This window comes from Molothrus ater, chromosome 30 (genome assembly GCF_012460135.2).
Source record: "Molothrus ater isolate BHLD 08-10-18 breed brown headed cowbird chromosome 30, BPBGC_Mater_1.1, whole genome shotgun sequence".
Classification (NCBI taxonomy): domain Eukaryota; kingdom Metazoa; phylum Chordata; class Aves; order Passeriformes; family Icteridae; genus Molothrus; species Molothrus ater.
The window spans coordinates 1,962,722-1,978,778 of record NC_050507.2 but is presented as its reverse complement, the minus strand read 5'-3'; the positions used below and the strand labels follow the sequence as shown (position 1 = coordinate 1,978,778).

General features: G+C 65.0%; 2 protein-coding genes across 4 annotated transcripts; both read left to right on the top strand.

The window, feature by feature from the left end:
* Positions 1–416: 416 nt before the first annotated feature.
* Positions 417–7,978, top strand: NR4A1 (nuclear receptor subfamily 4 group A member 1). Its single transcript, XM_036399843.2, has 7 exons — positions 417–868; positions 3,493–4,298; positions 4,522–4,651; positions 4,754–4,905; positions 5,637–5,839; positions 6,402–6,580; positions 6,670–7,978. The coding sequence occupies exons 2-7, from the start codon at positions 3,495–3,497 to the stop codon at positions 6,924–6,926; spliced, it is 1,725 nt and encodes a 574-aa protein (XP_036255736.1). The 5' UTR covers positions 417–868; positions 3,493–3,494; the 3' UTR covers positions 6,927–7,978.
* A 2,686-nt stretch (positions 7,979–10,664) lies between these two features.
* ATG101 (autophagy related 101) lies at positions 10,665–13,835 on the top strand. 3 transcript variants are annotated; one of them, XM_036399844.1, is made up of 3 exons: positions 10,665–10,790; positions 11,869–12,157; positions 12,996–13,835. In XM_036399844.1, the coding sequence occupies exons 1-3, from the start codon at positions 10,744–10,746 to the stop codon at positions 13,398–13,400; spliced, it is 741 nt and encodes a 246-aa protein (XP_036255737.1). In that variant the 5' UTR covers positions 10,665–10,743; the 3' UTR covers positions 13,401–13,835. The 3 variants fall into 3 exon arrangements, with proteins under 3 accessions (XP_036255737.1, XP_036255740.1, XP_036255739.1); XM_036399847.1 differs by lacking the exon at positions 10,665–10,790 and adding an exon at positions 10,936–11,310 and having other exon boundaries at positions 11,872–12,157; XM_036399846.1 differs by lacking the exon at positions 10,665–10,790 and adding an exon at positions 10,936–11,310.
* Positions 13,836–16,057: the final 2,222 nt, after the last annotated feature.

Sequence of the window (16,057 nt, the reverse complement as noted above, 5' to 3'; positions counted from 1 at the left end):
AGAGCGGTACCGGGGGTACGGGAGGCACCGGGGGCACACCGGGAATGGGGGCTATGAAGATACCGGCACCGAGAGGGCTGCGGGGATAATGGTACCGGAGATACCGGCACCTAGAGGGCACCGGGAATGGGGGCACCTGGGTACCGGCAACGAGGGGACACCGGGGATTCCGACACCGGCAGAGAGATGGGCACCGGGCATAGCGGTACCGGGGGTACGGGAGGCACCGGGGGCACACCGGGAATGGGGGCTATGAAGATACCGGCACCGAGGGGGCTGCGGGGATGCCAACACTGAGGGGACACCGGGGATAATGGTACCGGGGACACCGACACCGAGAGGTTACCGGGGGTGGGGACTGAAGTGATGCCAGCACCGAGGGGGCATCGGGGGTGGGCGCACCGGAGTACCGGCAACGAGGAGACACCGGAAATCCAGGCAGCAAGAGAGCGACAGGGATGGAGGCACCGGCGGACACCAGCCCCGGTGTAACGGCAGCGAGGAGACACCGAAGGGCCACCGGCTCTGGGGATACCGGGGATACCCCGGACACCGGGGCCTCCCTCCCCCCTCCGGCGGCCCCCGGAGCCCCGGGGGGGATAAGGGGGGAAGCGAGGGGCGCCCGAGCTATTTTTAGCCGGGGCCGCGGGGTATTTTTAGCCGGGGCCGCGGGTGCGTCAATGGAACCCCTCGTGCGTCACGGCCGCGCCCCCGCCGGGGCCGCCCCCCCCGTGCGTCACCGGCCCCGCGCCGCCCCGCGCGTCACCGAGCGCTTAAGAGAAAGTAGTGGCGGGGCCGGAGCCCGGCGGAGCCCGCGGAGCGGCCGTGGCAGGAGCAGGAACCGGAGCGCCGCCGCGCCGGCACCCGGGTACGGGCGGCACCGGGATGCGGGGGGCACCGGGGGCACCGGGGGCACGGGGGTCGTGCTGGCAGCGGGAGGTGCGCGGCGTCCCGGTGGTGTCCCGGTGGCACCGGCGGAACAGGAGCCGTTGTGTGTGCGGGGCGGCACCGGAGGGGTTCAGGTCGGGCGTGTCAGGTGGCACCGAGGGGATCCCGGGTCGGGCATCCCGGTGGCACCGGGGGCTCAGGGCGGTGTCGTCCTGCAAGGTGGATGGATGTGGGCGGGTGTCCCGGTAGCACCACGGGCAACCGGGTCGCGCGTCCCGGTGGAGCCGGGGCTGACGTGTCCGAAGGACGCTGTGGAAGGAACTCCCGGTGCTACCGGTGAGAGTCGGGGGTCCCGGGGGAAGGCACCGGGCGGTGCGCGCTGTGCGGGGCTGCCCCTTGTCGGTATCCGGTGGCACCGGGAGGAACCGAGTCGGGTGTCCCGCGTGGCGCTGGGAGGCGCACGGGATCGGGCGTCCCGGTGACACCGGCAGGAACTCGGTCAGGAGTGCCGGTAGTACCGGGGGTCGCGCACCCGGCGGGAATTGGCAGAGCGAGCCCCGGCCCCGGGGGTCCCGGGAAGAGCCCGACACGCCCCTCTCCTCTGTGAGGAGCTGCGCAGCACCGGGAGCTGCTCCTTGGGCCGTGGGGGACCGGGCTGGTTCCCCCATCACGGCACCCGAACCGGGACGCAGGAAATCCCCGTGTCTGGGGATCGCAGGGGGCAGAGCCACCCCACACCGGGCATCACCCCGAGAACCCCGAGCAGAGCGGTCACGGAACCGGAGAGGGCAGCAGCGGGGCAGGCAGGAGCACGCGGGCAGCACCGGGAACGATGCGAGCCGGGAAGTGCGGGCAGCACCGGGAGGTGCGGGCAGCACCGGGAGCTGGCAGCGGAGACAGGGATGTGCGGGCAGCCAGCCCCGTGCGGGCAAACCCCCCGCTGCCCCCGCGGGCCTGGCAGCCGCCGCTGCGGCATTACCGGGCAGCAGGTGCCGGCAGGGACGTGGGCAGCGGGAGCCACCCCCGGTGCCACCGGCTGCTCTCGCCCGCCCGCGGCTCGGGGCCCGGTGCCAGCGGCTGCCACCCGCCCGTGCAGGCGGCAGCCTCGGGGCTGGGCACGGACGGGCAGCTGCTCTCCCAACGCAGGAATCTGCAAACAGAGCCCGGCCGTGGGCAGAGCAGAGGCTGCTGCGGGAATCTGTGCCCGCTCCCCGGGGGCACAGGGCAGAGGGGACCCCAAATGCTGTCAGCGAGTGGGTGGGAGCAAAAATGTTCAAACTGGGAGCACGGGAAGGGTCGAGGCGTTGCATCTGCCAGGGTTTTCATGCAGGTATAAAGAACTCCCCCTGGCACAGACAGCGTCCCCTGGGGCGAGTGCCCAGCACGGCCTCGGGTCCCCTGGGCTTCGTTTGGGGTCAGGAGGCAGCTGGGGGGTCTCTGTTCCCTCTGCACCCGGCTGGACACGCACAAACCCCACCGGCACCTCCAGCAGGGGGCTGGGGGCTGGTGCCATCCCCTGGGTGCCAGAGCTGCAGCCACGCTGGGTATTTTTAACCGCAGCTCCTGGCGGGGTGTCGGCTTTCCTGGTGCCCGAGAGAGCTGCCCAGATTTGGCTGGGGGAATCCGGGGGCTCTGGCAGCAGGGCCGTGCCAGGACGTGGCCGGGGGCCAGCGCAGCGTGACCTTTAAAGGTCTGAGAGATGAATTACATTATCGTCTTGCCATCGGGGTCACTTCTGCCTTGGCTTTCAGCTGGACACAGGACTCTGCTTGTCTTATGTCTCACCAGAGCCATGCACAGCCCCCGGGGGGCTCCAGGGACACAGGGTGGGCTCCTCTCCCCCTCACCTGCACTGATGTTCCCAAAAAGCCCTAAAAGGGATTATGGGGGAAGTGGAATCCTCAAAACCCAGCTCAGCCCCAACTCTGGCTTCCCTTGTCCAACCCGAGGGCTTGGGAATCTGCTGGCCACATTCCTCCTTCATTCCCTTTCGGGGGCTTTTGCTAAGCCAGCGTTTTGGGCAATGTCCTTTGCACCCATTGGCTGCGCTGTGACCTTTCCTGGGGACACTGGTGGCCGCCACCACGCTGCCAGTGGCCATGGAGGCGCAGCTCCAGCACGAGGAGAACCCTGGGGAAGCTCTCACAGCTCCCACCCTGTCTCCATCCTCTGCACGGATGCCAGAGGGGCTGTACCGAGCTGAGGGGGGGGGGGGGTGACACCTGGATTTCTGCTGGGGTGACACCTGGATTTCTGTGGGGGGTGACACCTGGGTTTCTGCTGGGGTGACACCTGGATTTCTGTGAGGGGTGACACCTGGGTTTCTGCTGGGGTGACACCTGGATTTCTGCTGGGGTGACACCTGGATTTCTGTGAGGGGTGACACCTGGATTTCTGCTGGGGTGACACCTGGATTTCTGCTGGGGTGACACCTGGATTTCTGCTGGGTGTGACACCTGGATTTCTGCTGGGGTGACACCTGGGTTTCTGTGAGGGGTGACACCTGGATTTCTGCTGGGGTGACACCTGGATTTCTGTGAGGGGTGACACCTGGGTTCCTGCTGGGGTGACCCCTGTGTTTCTGACGCCCCTCTCTCCCCTCAGAGATGCCCTGCATCCAGGCCCAGTGCAGCACCACGGGCGCCGGCCCCTGCGAGCGCTGCCCGGCCGAGCTGCTCAGCCCCGAGGGCGGCCGATTCCCCATGGAAGTGGCCGGAGCCGATCTGGCGGCCGCCCCAGCCCTGCCCAGCTTCAGCACCTTCATGGAGGGCTACGCCGGCGAGTTCGACGCCTTCCTCTACCAGCTGCCATCCAGCGGCCAGCCCAGCGCCGCCACCGCCTTCAAGCTGGAGGATTTCCAGGTGTACGGCTGCTACCCCAGCGCCTTCGGGGGGCAGCCGGACGAGACCCTGTCCTCCAGCGGCTCGGACTGCTACGGGAGCCCCTGCTCCATCCCCTCGCCCGCCACGCCCGGCTTCCAGCCCCCGCAGGCCGCAGGATGGGAGGGCTCCTTCGGGCCGTACTCGCCGCTGCCGAACTATGAGGCTGGGCAGCCCTGGGCTGAGGCAGCCAAGGGTGGGGGGTCTCAGCCTCCTTTCTTCGCCTTCGGCCCCCCGGCCCCCAGCCCTGCCGGCTCCCCGGCCACCCTCAAGGGGCAGCTGGGCCCCTCGCCCCGCGTGGATCCGCGGCTGCTGGACACGGACGCCTTTCCCCCGAGCCAGGGGGCTCCCAGGGGCTTCGCGGGGCTGCCCCTGGCTCCCAGCTCGCCGCTGCTGGAGGGGCCGGCGCTGGCGCCCAGCAAGGTGCGCAGCCCCGGGGCAGGTGAGGGGCGCTGCGCCGTCTGCGGGGACAACGCGTCGTGCCAGCACTACGGCGTGCGCACCTGCGAGGGCTGCAAGGGATTCTTCAAGGTAAGGGGACGGCCTCGGGATGTCGCCACCGTGCTCTGCGGCAGCGGGAGGATGCTGAGGGGTGTCCCGGGGAGGGGCAGGGCAGGGGGCACGGCCGCCGAGCCCTCCCCGCGGACACGGAGCCGGATGCTGGGCCGGAGAGGGAGGCAGGGGAGGACAGAAGGGCTTTTGTTCGGAGCTCGGCGCCCCGGGCTGAGCTCGGCCGCTCCTTCCCCACCCGCAGCGCACAGTGCAGAAGAATGCCAAGTACATCTGCCTGGCCAACAAGGACTGCCCTGTGGACAAGCGGCGCAGGAACCGCTGCCAGTTCTGCCGCTTCCAGAAGTGCCTGGCCGTCGGCATGGTCAAAGAAGGTACCAGGACCCCTCCCCTCCCCAGCAGGAGCGGGGAGTCCCCTCTCTGCAGCCTCTGTGGCTGCACTGGGGACAGGAACTCACCGCAAGTCCCAACCACAGTGGTCCGGACCGACAGCCTGAAGGGGAGGCGGGGCCGGCTCCCCTCCAAGCCCAAGCAGCCGCCGGATGCGTCCCCGGTCAGCCTCATCACCTCGCTGGTGCGGGCTCACATTGACTCCATCCCCAGCGCCACCAAGCTCGACTACTCCAAGGTAGGGCTGGTGCCACTCCATGCCCTGCCCAGGGCCGTGCCAGGGCTGGGGCTGGATCCTGACCCATCCCCAGCTCCTCACCCATCCCCATCCCAATCCTGACCCATCCCCAGCTCCTCACCCATCCCCATCCCAATCCTGACCCATCCCCATCCCAATCCTGACCCATCCCCATCCCAGTTCCTCACCCATCTTCATCCCAGGTCCTGATCCCATTCCCACCTCAATTCCTGATCCACCCCTGTCCCAGGTCCTGATCCATTCCAGTTCCTGACCCATCCCCATCCCAATCCTGACCCATCCCCATCCCAGTTCCTCACCCATCTTCATCCCAGGTCCTGATCCCATTCCCACCTCAATTCCTGATCCACCCCTGTCCCAGGTCCTGATCCATTCCAGTTCCTGACCCATCCCCATCCCAGTCCTGACCCATCTTCATCCCAATCCTGACCCATCCCCATCCCAATTCTGACCCATCCCAATCCCAGTCCTGACCCATTCCCATCCCCATTCTTCACCCGTGCCCATCCCAGTTCTTCACCCATCCCCATCCTGGCCCATCCCCACCCCAATCCTTCCCCATCCCAGTCCTGACCTTTCCCCATCCCACTCCTGACCCATCCCAATCCTGACCCATCCCCATCCCAGTTCTTCACCCATCCCCATCCCAGTCCTGACCCATCCCAGTCCTGACCTGTGCCCACTCCACTCCTGACCCGTGCCCACGGCAGTTCCAGGAGTCAGCGCCGTGCCCGTTTGAGAAGGAGGACTCCGTGGACGTGCAGCAGTTCTATGACCTCCTCACGGGCTCCATGGACGTCATCCGCAAGTGGGCCGAGAAGATCCAGGGCTTCAGCGAGCTGCCCAAGGAGGACCAGGACCTCCTGCTGGAGTCAGCCTTCCTGGAGCTCTTCATCCTTCGCCTGGCATACCGGTGAGCCCCAGGGGGAGTGGGGTGGGAATGACGGGGGTGACACCTGGATTTCTGCTGGGGAACCTGAGCTGTGACCAGGGTGACACCTGGATTTCTGCTGGGGAACCTGAGCTGTGACCAGGGTGACACCTGGATTTCTGCTGGGGAACCTGAGCTGTGACCAGGGTGACACCTGGATTTCTGCTGCGGGTGACACCTGGATCCTGACCCATCCCCAGTTCCAGGTGTCACCCCCAGCAGAAATCGAGGTGTCACCTCTGGGCAGGTGTCACCTGGATTTCTGATGAGGGTGACACCTGGATTTCTGCTGAGGGTGACACCTGGGTTTCTGGTGGGAGAGCCCGAGCTGTGCCTGGGGGTGACACCTGGATTTCTGCTGGGGAAACTGAGCTGTGACCAGGCTGACACCTGGGTTTCTGCTGGGGAACCCTGAGCTGTGACCAGGGTGACACCTGGATTTCTGCTGGGGAAACTGAGCTGTGACCAGGCTGACACCTGGGTTTCTGCTGGGGAACCCTGAGCTGTGCCTGGGCCTTCTGCTGACCTGGATTTCTCCTGGCAGCTCCAAGCCAGAGGAAGGAAAACTCATCTTCTGCAACGGCGTGGTGCTGCACCGGCAGCAGTGCGTGCGAGGCTTCGGGGAGTGGATCGACGCCATCCTCGAGTTCTCCCAGAGCCTGCATCGCATGAGCGTCGATGTCCCCTCCTTCTCCTGCCTCGCCGCCCTCGTCATCATCACAGGTGAGATCCTCCCCGCTCCAGGCCTGGCGCTGTCCCCATCGCCACCTGGCGTCTGTCCCCGCGGTCTCACAGCCTGTGTGTCACCGCAGACCGGCACGGGCTGAAGGAGCCGAAGCGGGTGGAGGAGCTGCAGAACCGCATCGTGGGCTGCCTCAAGGACCACGTGGCAGCAGCAGGGGCTGAGCCCGGCCGCTCCAGCTGCCTCTCCAAGCTGCTGGGGAAGCTGCCCGAGCTGCGCAGCCTCTGCACCCAGGGCCTCCAGCGCATCTTCTACCTCAAGCTGGAGGATCTGGTGCCGCCACCACCCATCGTAGACAAGATCTTCATGGACACTCTGCCTTTCTGAGTCCCGGGCAAGGGGCTGCCATGAGCCCCTGACCCGCCTGGGGCATCTGGGACCCGCCCTGGGCAACCCTGGTTCAGTCCAAGGATGCCTGGGAACCCCCTGGGAACCCCTGGGTCACCCCTGGGATGCCTGGAATATCTCCTGGGTACCCCTAGATCAGCCCTGGGATGTTTGGGACCCCCCCTGGGTGACCCCCAGAAATGCCCAAAAACCACCTGGGCATCCCTGGATCACTCCCAGGATGCCTGGAACCTGCCCTGGTCACTCCTGGATCAGTTCTGGGATGGCCAGGACATCCCTGTGGACCCCTGGATGACCTCTGGGACACCCAGGCCATTCCCAAGACTCCATGCACACCCCTGGATCACCCCCAGAACACCTGGAACCCCCTCCTGGGTCATCCACAGGATGCCTGGGACCCCCTGGGCACCCCTAGATCGCTCCTGGGATGCCTGGGACCACCCCTGCATCACTCCAGGGATGCCTGGGATCACTCCCAGGATATCTGGAACATCCCCTGGGCACCCCTAGATCGCTCTTGGGATGCCTGGGACCACCCCGGCATCACTCCAGGGATGCCTGGGATCCCCTGGATCACCCCCAGAACACCTGGAACCCCCTCCTGGGTCATCCACAGGATGCCTGGGACCCCCTGGGCACCCCTAGATCGCTCCTGGGATGCCTGGGACCACCCCTGCACCACTCCAGGGATGCCTGGGATCACTCCCAGGATATCTGGGTCCCCCCTCAGATGCCTGAGTCTTCTTGGGGGCACCTTTGGGGGTGCCCCACGTGCCTTCACGGCCCAGGGCGTGGCCTCCCAGCAGCCCTGGTGCCGTCTTCCCCGGGGGCATCGCCAGCGCGGTGCCCTCTTCCCCTGTAAAAACGCCCCTGATGTAAATAGCGCCGGCCGGGTCCTGTACAGAGCGGGGGGCGTGGGCGAGGGGTGGCTCCGGCCCCCTCAACCTCGGCCCCTTCCCCTTTATATATATTTTTCTGGGTTTCCCTCTTTTTGGCCATTTTCTGTATATAAACTTGTACGTACAGTGAGAGCCACTGGGCGGGACCTTGGTCCCTTGTGTGTTAATATTTTTCCTTTTTAGTTAAATTCGGGGATTGGGAAGGGGGGACAGAGCAGCGGGGCTGGGGACAGCTGGGACGCTGGAGAGGGGGAAAAACCGGGATGTTGGAGTTGGGGGCAGCCAGAACACCGCGGAAGGGCAGAGACTGAGGGAACAAACAGGACATGGGAGCTGCCACAGCCGGACTAGGGACAGTCAGAGCTGGGGACAGGAGATGGTGACAGCCGGAGCTCGGGACAGTGGAGATGTCAGAGCTGGGAGCAGCTGGGACACTTGGGCTGGATAAAAACAAGACGCTGGAGCCGGGGAAAAAACAGAGCACTGGAGCTGGGACAGCCGGGATGCCAGAGCTGGGGACAGCCGGGACAGTGGATCTGGGGACAGCTGCGGCACTGGAGCCGGCGGCAGCCGGGGCCAAACCGGGGACAGCCGGGCCGGTGGATCCGGGGACAGCCGGGGACAGCCGGGATCCCAAAACTGGGCACAGCCGGGGCTCCAGAGCCGGGGACAGCCGGGATGTCAAACCGGGCACAACTGGGACTCCAGAGCCGGGGACAGCGGGGCCGGTGGATCTGGGGACAGCCGGGGACAGACGGGATGCCAAACCCGGGGACAGCCGGGGCTCCAAACCCGGGGACAGCCGGGGCTCCGGAGCCGGGACAGCCGGGACGCCAAAACGGGGACAATCGGGGCTCCAGAGCCGGGGACAGCCGGGATCTCAAACCCGGGGACAGCCGGAGCTCTGGAGCCGGACCAGTGGATCTGGGGACAGCTGGGGACAGCCGGGATGCCAAAACCGGGCACAGGCGGGGCTCCGGAGCCGGTGACAGCCGGGGCTCCAGAGCCGGTGACAGCCGGGACGCCAAACCGGGGACAGCCGGGACGCCAAACCGGGGACAGCCGGGGCTCCAGAGCCGGTGACAGCCGGGACGCCAAACCGGGGACAGCCGGGGCTCCGGAGCCTCACGTTGCCCACGGCGCTGCCCTTGAACCGTCACTCACCCCCGGCTGCCGCGGCCCCGCACCTGTCGCCTGCCTGATTTATCCTCCCCAAAATAACCGGGAAGCGTGACCGTGATCCCCGCTCGTGTTCCTGGGGACGTGGCCGCTGGCAGGGCCAGCCCTGGCGGGGGGGGGGTGGTGGCGTTTGGGGTCCCGAGCCCAGGAGTTGGGGACAGAGCCGGGGGGTCCAAGGCAGGGGGTGACACGCGTGGCTGATGTGTCCCCCGGTTTGTCGCCTTCCTCCTGCTGGGGACAGCCTGGCCCCGGAGCAAACGTTAACGGGGATACCCGGAACAAGGGCCACATTGAGGCGCGGGGCCGAGGGCGCCCGCAGTGACACAAAACAAGGGTCCCTCTGTCCCCCCCGCCGCCGCCCCCGCCGTGGGGACAGCGCTGACGCACGGCGGGGCCGCGAACGGGAACCGGGGCGGGGAACAGCGGGCACGGTGGGCACCGGGTTGGCACCAGTGCGGTTGCTCTGTCCCCTCCCCACAGCTCAGGGCTGCTCTCTGCCACCTTGTCCCCGTCGCTGTCCCCGTTCCCTCGGCACGGGCTGCTGCGGGAGGGACGGGGACGGTACCGGCAGGGCCGAGTAAAAGCAGCTCCGTGGAACCGGCGGGCGGGTCCGGGGCTGCTCGGCACAGACGCGGTCGTGTCGGTCGGTGTGTGCCCGGCTCCCCGCACGGTGACACGCCACGGCCACATTCCTGCTGCGACTGACACCGAGCCATGTGTCCTCATGGCAGCGTGGCCGATCAGTGCCCCAAATGCCCATGTCCCCGTTCCCTGTGTCCCCATGTGCATCCATCCCCTGTTCCTGTGTCCCCCAAGTTCCCCCAAGTCCCCACGTCCCTGCTCCCACTGCACCCCATATCCACGTGTCCCCATGTCCATTCCTATCCCCATATCCAGCCATCTCACTGTCCCTTTGTCCCCCTAGACTTCATGTCCCTTTATCCAGTATCCCCCTGTGTCACGCTGTTCCTTGTGTCCATCTGTCCCTGTGTCCCCCCTTCATTATTTCCCCTGCTGTCCCATATCCTTGTGTCCCTTCATACCCAGGTGTCCCCCGTGCCCCTGTGGTCCCCATGGGCCCCGTCTGTGCCCGTCTGTCCCGTGTCCCCACGAGTGTCCCCCCGTTGTTGCCTTGTCCCTGTAGGGGTCAGACTGTCCCTTTGTCCCCCTAGTCTTCATGTCCCCTTATCCAGTATCCCCCTGTGTCCCCATATCCCCGTGTCATGCTGTCCCTTGTGTCCATCTGTCCCTGTGTCCCCCCCTTCTTTATTTCCTCATGGTCCTGCTATCCCACATCCTTGTGTCCCTTCATATCCAGGTGTCCCCCGTGCCCCTATGCCCCTGTGTCCAGTGTCCCCACGCGTGTCCCCTCCGTTGTCTCCTTGTCCCCGCAGGGGTCAGCGGGGGACACCGGCCCCGCTGCAGTACCGCCGCCGCGGAGCCTCCAACACAGAGGGCGCAGTGGAGCCGCTGAGCCGCTCCGGGCTGCGGCATTGCAGCTCTATGGCCCCTTGGGAACGAACCAAGCAGCGAAGAGGGGAATCCACAGATTCCGAACGGCGATTCCGCCCCCGGTGACACCCCGCGGGCGCGAACGGCACCGAAGGGGAAAAATATTAAAGGAATCAAGTTCAGAGTGGTGAAACACAGTGGTCATGGCCGGAGGAGCGGCTACGGTGGCCGGTGGTGTGTTCTGATCCCCCCCCCGAGCAGATGGGATGATCCACTTCCCTCCTCCGTGCCGTCAGATGGTCGGGCCCGGGCGGTGAGTGGGGACCGGGGCCGGGCCGGGGGTGAGGGGGCCCAGGGACCGAGTGGGGACCGGGGCCGGGCCGGGGCTGAGGGGGCCCAGGGACTGAGGGGGATCCGGGGCCTCGAGCCTGGAGGGAGCCTGAGGCGCTCCGTGGGAGACTGAGGTGGGCTCGGACGGGGACGTCTGGGCCTGTGTGGTGTTTTGGGGGACCCAACCGGGATCCCCCGGGCCCCTCTGAGGTGGGGGTGGGCCCGTACCGGGACACCCGGGTCCCTCAGGGGTGTTGGATCCATGAGGGGACCTGAGCAGGACATTCGGGTCCCTCTGGAATATTGGGTCTCTGATGGAACCTGGGCAGGACATTTGGGTCCCTCTGGGGTATTGGATCCCTAAGGGGACCCGATCAGGACATTGGGGTCCCTCAGGAGTATTGGGTCCATGAGGAGACCTGACCAGGATATTTGGGTCCCATCCTGGGACATCTGGATCCCTTTGGGACACCCAGTCCTGGACCCCCTTGAGCTTCTGTGAGGTGTGTGGGAGGGCCCATGTGTGTGGGATGTGAGGGATTTCAACCATCCCCATCTCTGTGGGGATTATGGGGTGGGGGGGGGCTGTACCGAGGGTGCCTGGATCCTTGTGGCACGTGGGGAACTCAAATCAGGACATCTGGGGCTATGGGTGGTCTATACCAAGGGTGCCTGGATCATTTTGGCATGTGGCGAACTCAAATCAGGACACCTGGGGCTATGGGGGACTATGAGGGGTCTATACCGAGGGTGCCTGGGTTGTTTTGGCATGTGGGGGACTCAGAACATCTGGGTCTCTGTAGGGCTATGGGGGGGGGGTCTGTACAAAGGGTGCCTGAATCTTTTTGGCATGTGGGGGACCCAAATCAGAACATCTGGGGCTATGAGGGATCTGCACCCAGAGCGCCTGGGTCCTTTTGGCATGTGGGGGACTCAAATCAGCACACCTGGGTGGGTCCCTGTGCGCTACCAGGACACCAGCATACAGGGGGGTGGCAGAGGGGCTGTCACCCAAACCAGGCTGCATCCAACCCCTTCCTGCCACCCTCATGTCCCCTCAGCAGCCGCTGCTGTGGCCCCTCCAGCGCCGGCCCTGCCATGAACTGCCGCGCCGAGGTGCTGGAGGTGTCGGTGGAGGGCAGGCAGGTGGAGGAGGCCATGCTGGCCGTGCTCCACACCGTCCTGCTGCACCGCAGCACCGGCAAGTTCCACTACAAGAAGGAGGGCACCTACTCCATTGGCACCGTGGGCACCCAGGACGTGGACTGCGACTTCATCGACTTCGCCTACGTGCGCGTCTCCTCCGAGGAGCTCGACCGGGCGCTCCGCAAGGCTGTGGGGGAGTTTAAGGTAAGAGGGAAAAGGGGGAGCATGAAAGGTTTTAAGGGGAAGCCACACATCTGCAAGGGTCCCCCAGGATGGAGCAGGGGGCTCGTGTGGGTGGATTAAAAGGAGCAGCTGAGTGTAGGGGGATACAGTATGGGTAAATTAAGGTGGTATAGAATGTAATCTTATCCCCCAATGATTGTAGCTGGACCAATTACTAAAAGATTAGGAGCAGGCCTGATCTTAACAGGCCACACCTGTAGCCAATAAGAACAATTGGTATAAAAGAGTGGATTGGTGGGATCTGGAGTCAGGTGACTACTGCAAGGACCAAGAAGAGTCAGTGCATAGAGGAGCTGCTTACAGAAAACATCGAGGAGGCACAAAACTCTGAGGGTATAGAATCCTTGCACTGTAATGATGATAGAACTCTTGATATATAAGACAACAGCTGAGGGCTGGAGGAGACTGAGAGGAGACTCATCAGCTTCATCCCCAGGGCAGCTCTGGTCTCTGCTCCCCGGGACAGTGACAGGACTGAGGGGATGGATAGGGCTGTGCCAGGGAAGGGGTAGGATGGATATTGGGAAAAGCTCCTTCCCCCACAGGGTGATTGGGTGCTGGAACAGCTCGCCAGGATTTGGTCATGGCCCCAAAGGCTGCCAGAGCTCGAGGAGTGTTTGGACACCGCTCTCGGGCACAGGGTGTGATTGTTGGGCTGTGCTGTGCAGGGCCAGGGGTGGGGCTGGATGATCCTTGGGGGTCTCTTCTAGCTCAGGATATTCTGTAGAACCCAATGGGATGTGCCTGGGGAGGGGCTGGTCAGTCCCTGCTCCCCCGTGAGCCCCGTGCTGTCCCGCAGGACGCGCTGCGCAGCTCCGGCTCCGACGGCATGGGGCAGATCTCCCTGGAGTTCTACCAGAAGAAGAAATCACGGTGGCCCTTCTCAGATGAGTGCATTCCCTGGGAGCTCTGGACCATCAAGGTGAACGTGGTGAACCTGGCCAACGAGCAGGAGCGGCAGATCTGCCGCGAGAAGGTGGGGGAGAAGCTCTGCGAGAAGATCATCAACATCGTGGAGGTGATGAACCGCCACGAGTACCTGCCCAAGATGCCCACCCAGTCCGAGGTGGACAATGTCTTTGACACCAGCCTGAAGGACGTGCAGCCCTACCTGTACAAGATCTCCTACCAGATCACGGACTCCCTGGGCACCTCGGTCACCACCACCATGCGCCGGCTCATCAAGGACACGCTGGCGCTGTAGGGCTGGTGTCACCCAGGCAGGGTCACTGTGACACTTTTGGCACTTTTGGAGCAGTGACTCTGCTTGGATTCCCCTCCTTCACCTCCAGAAAGCTTCTGGGAGGAGCTTGGCTTGGCCTAGCCTGTAATTTGGGGGTTGCTGCTCCTTGGTTTATGCCGTGGGGTTTTGGCCATCCTGGAGAACTGGCTCAGTGGCTCCAGCCTGGCTGATGAGCGGGGTGAGTCCTCAGGGCACGTGTGGCACCAGCCCTGAGGGGTGCTGGGGCCTGGCAGAGGGTGCTGGGGATCAGGGTGACACCCCACCCCACCCCTCTGCAGCACACTTGGTGCCACACAGCCAGTGCTGGCCGTGTCCCTTATCACCACCTGTCCCCACTGTCACTCCTGTCCCTGGGGGGCCAGAGCTGCCCCAAAAATAAAAGAATTTCTGCTTTCACACGGAGCCTGGTCACGTCCTGGCTGTGGGAGCCATGGGAGTGGGGGGAAGGATGCTGAGGCTGAGCTGGTGGTCCCCATCACATCCAAAACCAAGGGGCTGAGCTGGGGGGTCTCCATTGCACCCCTGTGCTGTGGGGCTGAGCTGGGGGTCCCCAGTGTAATGGAGCTGAACTGGGGGACCCCAGTGCTGTGGGGCTGAGCTGGGGGGTCCCCATGGCACACTCACACCATGGAGCAGAGCTGGGGGTCCCCAGTGTAAAGGAGCTGAACTGGGGGATCCCAGTGTAAAGGAGCTGAGCTGGGGGTCCCCATTGGGGATCACAGTGCTGTGAGGATGAACTGGGGGACCCCATGGCACGCTCACACCATGGGGCTGAGCTGGGGGGTCTCCTGAGCCATGGGGTCCCCATTGCTCCCCAGTGCTGTGGAGCTGAGCTGGGGGTCCTCATTGCTCCCCAGTGCTGTGGAGCTGAGCTGGGGGTCCCCTGAGCCGTGGTGTCCCCATTGCTCCCCAGTGCTGTGGGGCTGAGTGCCTGCAGTGGGGACAGGCAGAATGGGGAGCCCCAACTGCCCCCCAGGGCACCTCGGGAGGGGGCTGGGGTGACTCCCCCTTCCCTGCAGGACTCTGCACCCCTCCAGGGGGGCTCCAGGGCGGAGCAAAGGGGGGGCACCCAGCGCCAGCGAGCGTGAGGGGGGCCGTGGAGGGAGGATCAGACAGTTCTTGACATCACTTAAACCCTCCCGTCTGTCACCGCCACACTCGGCTCCCGGGAGGAAGACCAGGAGGAGGAGGAGGAGGGGGACATGAACGCTACCCGTGAGGACACGGGGGCGAGCGAGGCCGCCCAGATCGCCGTGGTCCTGGTGCTCTGCCTCGCCGTCACCTTCGCCATCCTCTTCCTCGGCTGCAACCTGCTCCTGCAGGCCGAGAGCCTGGCAGCGCCCGCGGCGCAGGGGGAGCGGCGCCCGTCCGAGCCTGACGGTGCCACCGAGGGCACGTAGGGACCGGCTGGAGCCTCACGGATGGACTGATGGACGGCCGGGCACGGCTGGGTGCGGATGGACAGATGGACAGATGGACGGCCGGGTGTGGATGGACAGCTGTGTCCTTGCCTGGAGCACCTCCAAAGGGCGTGGGACGGCGCTGGGGGCTTGTGTGGGTGGATGTCACTGAGCTCATGTAGAGAATGGGCAGTGAGCCCAGTGGATGGACAGATGGACACAGATCAACATGGATGGACATGGCTGCAGCACCTCCAGTGACCCTTGGGAACAGGATGTGCACTGGGATCCTGCCCTGGGCACTGGGGACTTGGGTGCCTGGATGTCACTGAGGGCAGGTGGGACCTGCCTAAGCCTGGCTGATGGATGGACGGATGGACGGATGGATGGACGGATGGACGGATGGATGGACGGATGGATGGATGGACGGATGGATGGATGGATGGATGGATGGATGGACGGACGGACGGACGGACAGGCACGGACCAGCATGGATGGACATGGCTGGGCAGAAGCATCCTTGGCTGCAGCACCTCCAGTGACCCTCGGGAAGAGAGCAGGATGTGCACTGGGATCCTGCCCTGAGCGGCAGATGGATGGATGGATGGACAGACAGATGGACACAGATCAACATGGATGGACATGGCCAGGCAGAAGCAGTCTGAGGGCAGGTGGGACCTGCCTAAGCCTGGCGGACGGATGGACAGCCAGATGGATGGATGGACAGATGGACACGGCCGGACAGCAGCATCTTTGCCCACAGCATCTCCGAGGGTCCCCCAGGATGGAGCAGGGGGTTTGTGTGGGTGGATTAAAAGGTCCCAGGTCAGCAGCGGCGCTGGGGGGGCTGAGGCCGGGCCAGATCCCACCCTGGGTGTGGCAGTGCTGGTAATCCCCCCAAGAGGATTAGGGAAAACTTTTATTCCCTGTTTCAGGGCTAATCCCTGGGCTGGTGGGGCTCAGCGAGGGAGGCCAGGCCCTTGTGCCGCTGCTGAGGGTCTGGGGTCACATCCTGCCCCTCCCAGCACCCCCATGGCCACCCCCACAAGCCCTTTTTGCCATCCTGCCCCTCCAATCCCTTGGGACCTCATCCTGCTCCCCCTGCAGCCCCTCCCAGCCTCCAATCTGTTCCCAGTCCCCCAGAGCCACCAAAAATGGGGTGAACTGGGACCACCCCACACCGGAATGGGGCTGGGGATGCAGGGGGGCTCCCAATTC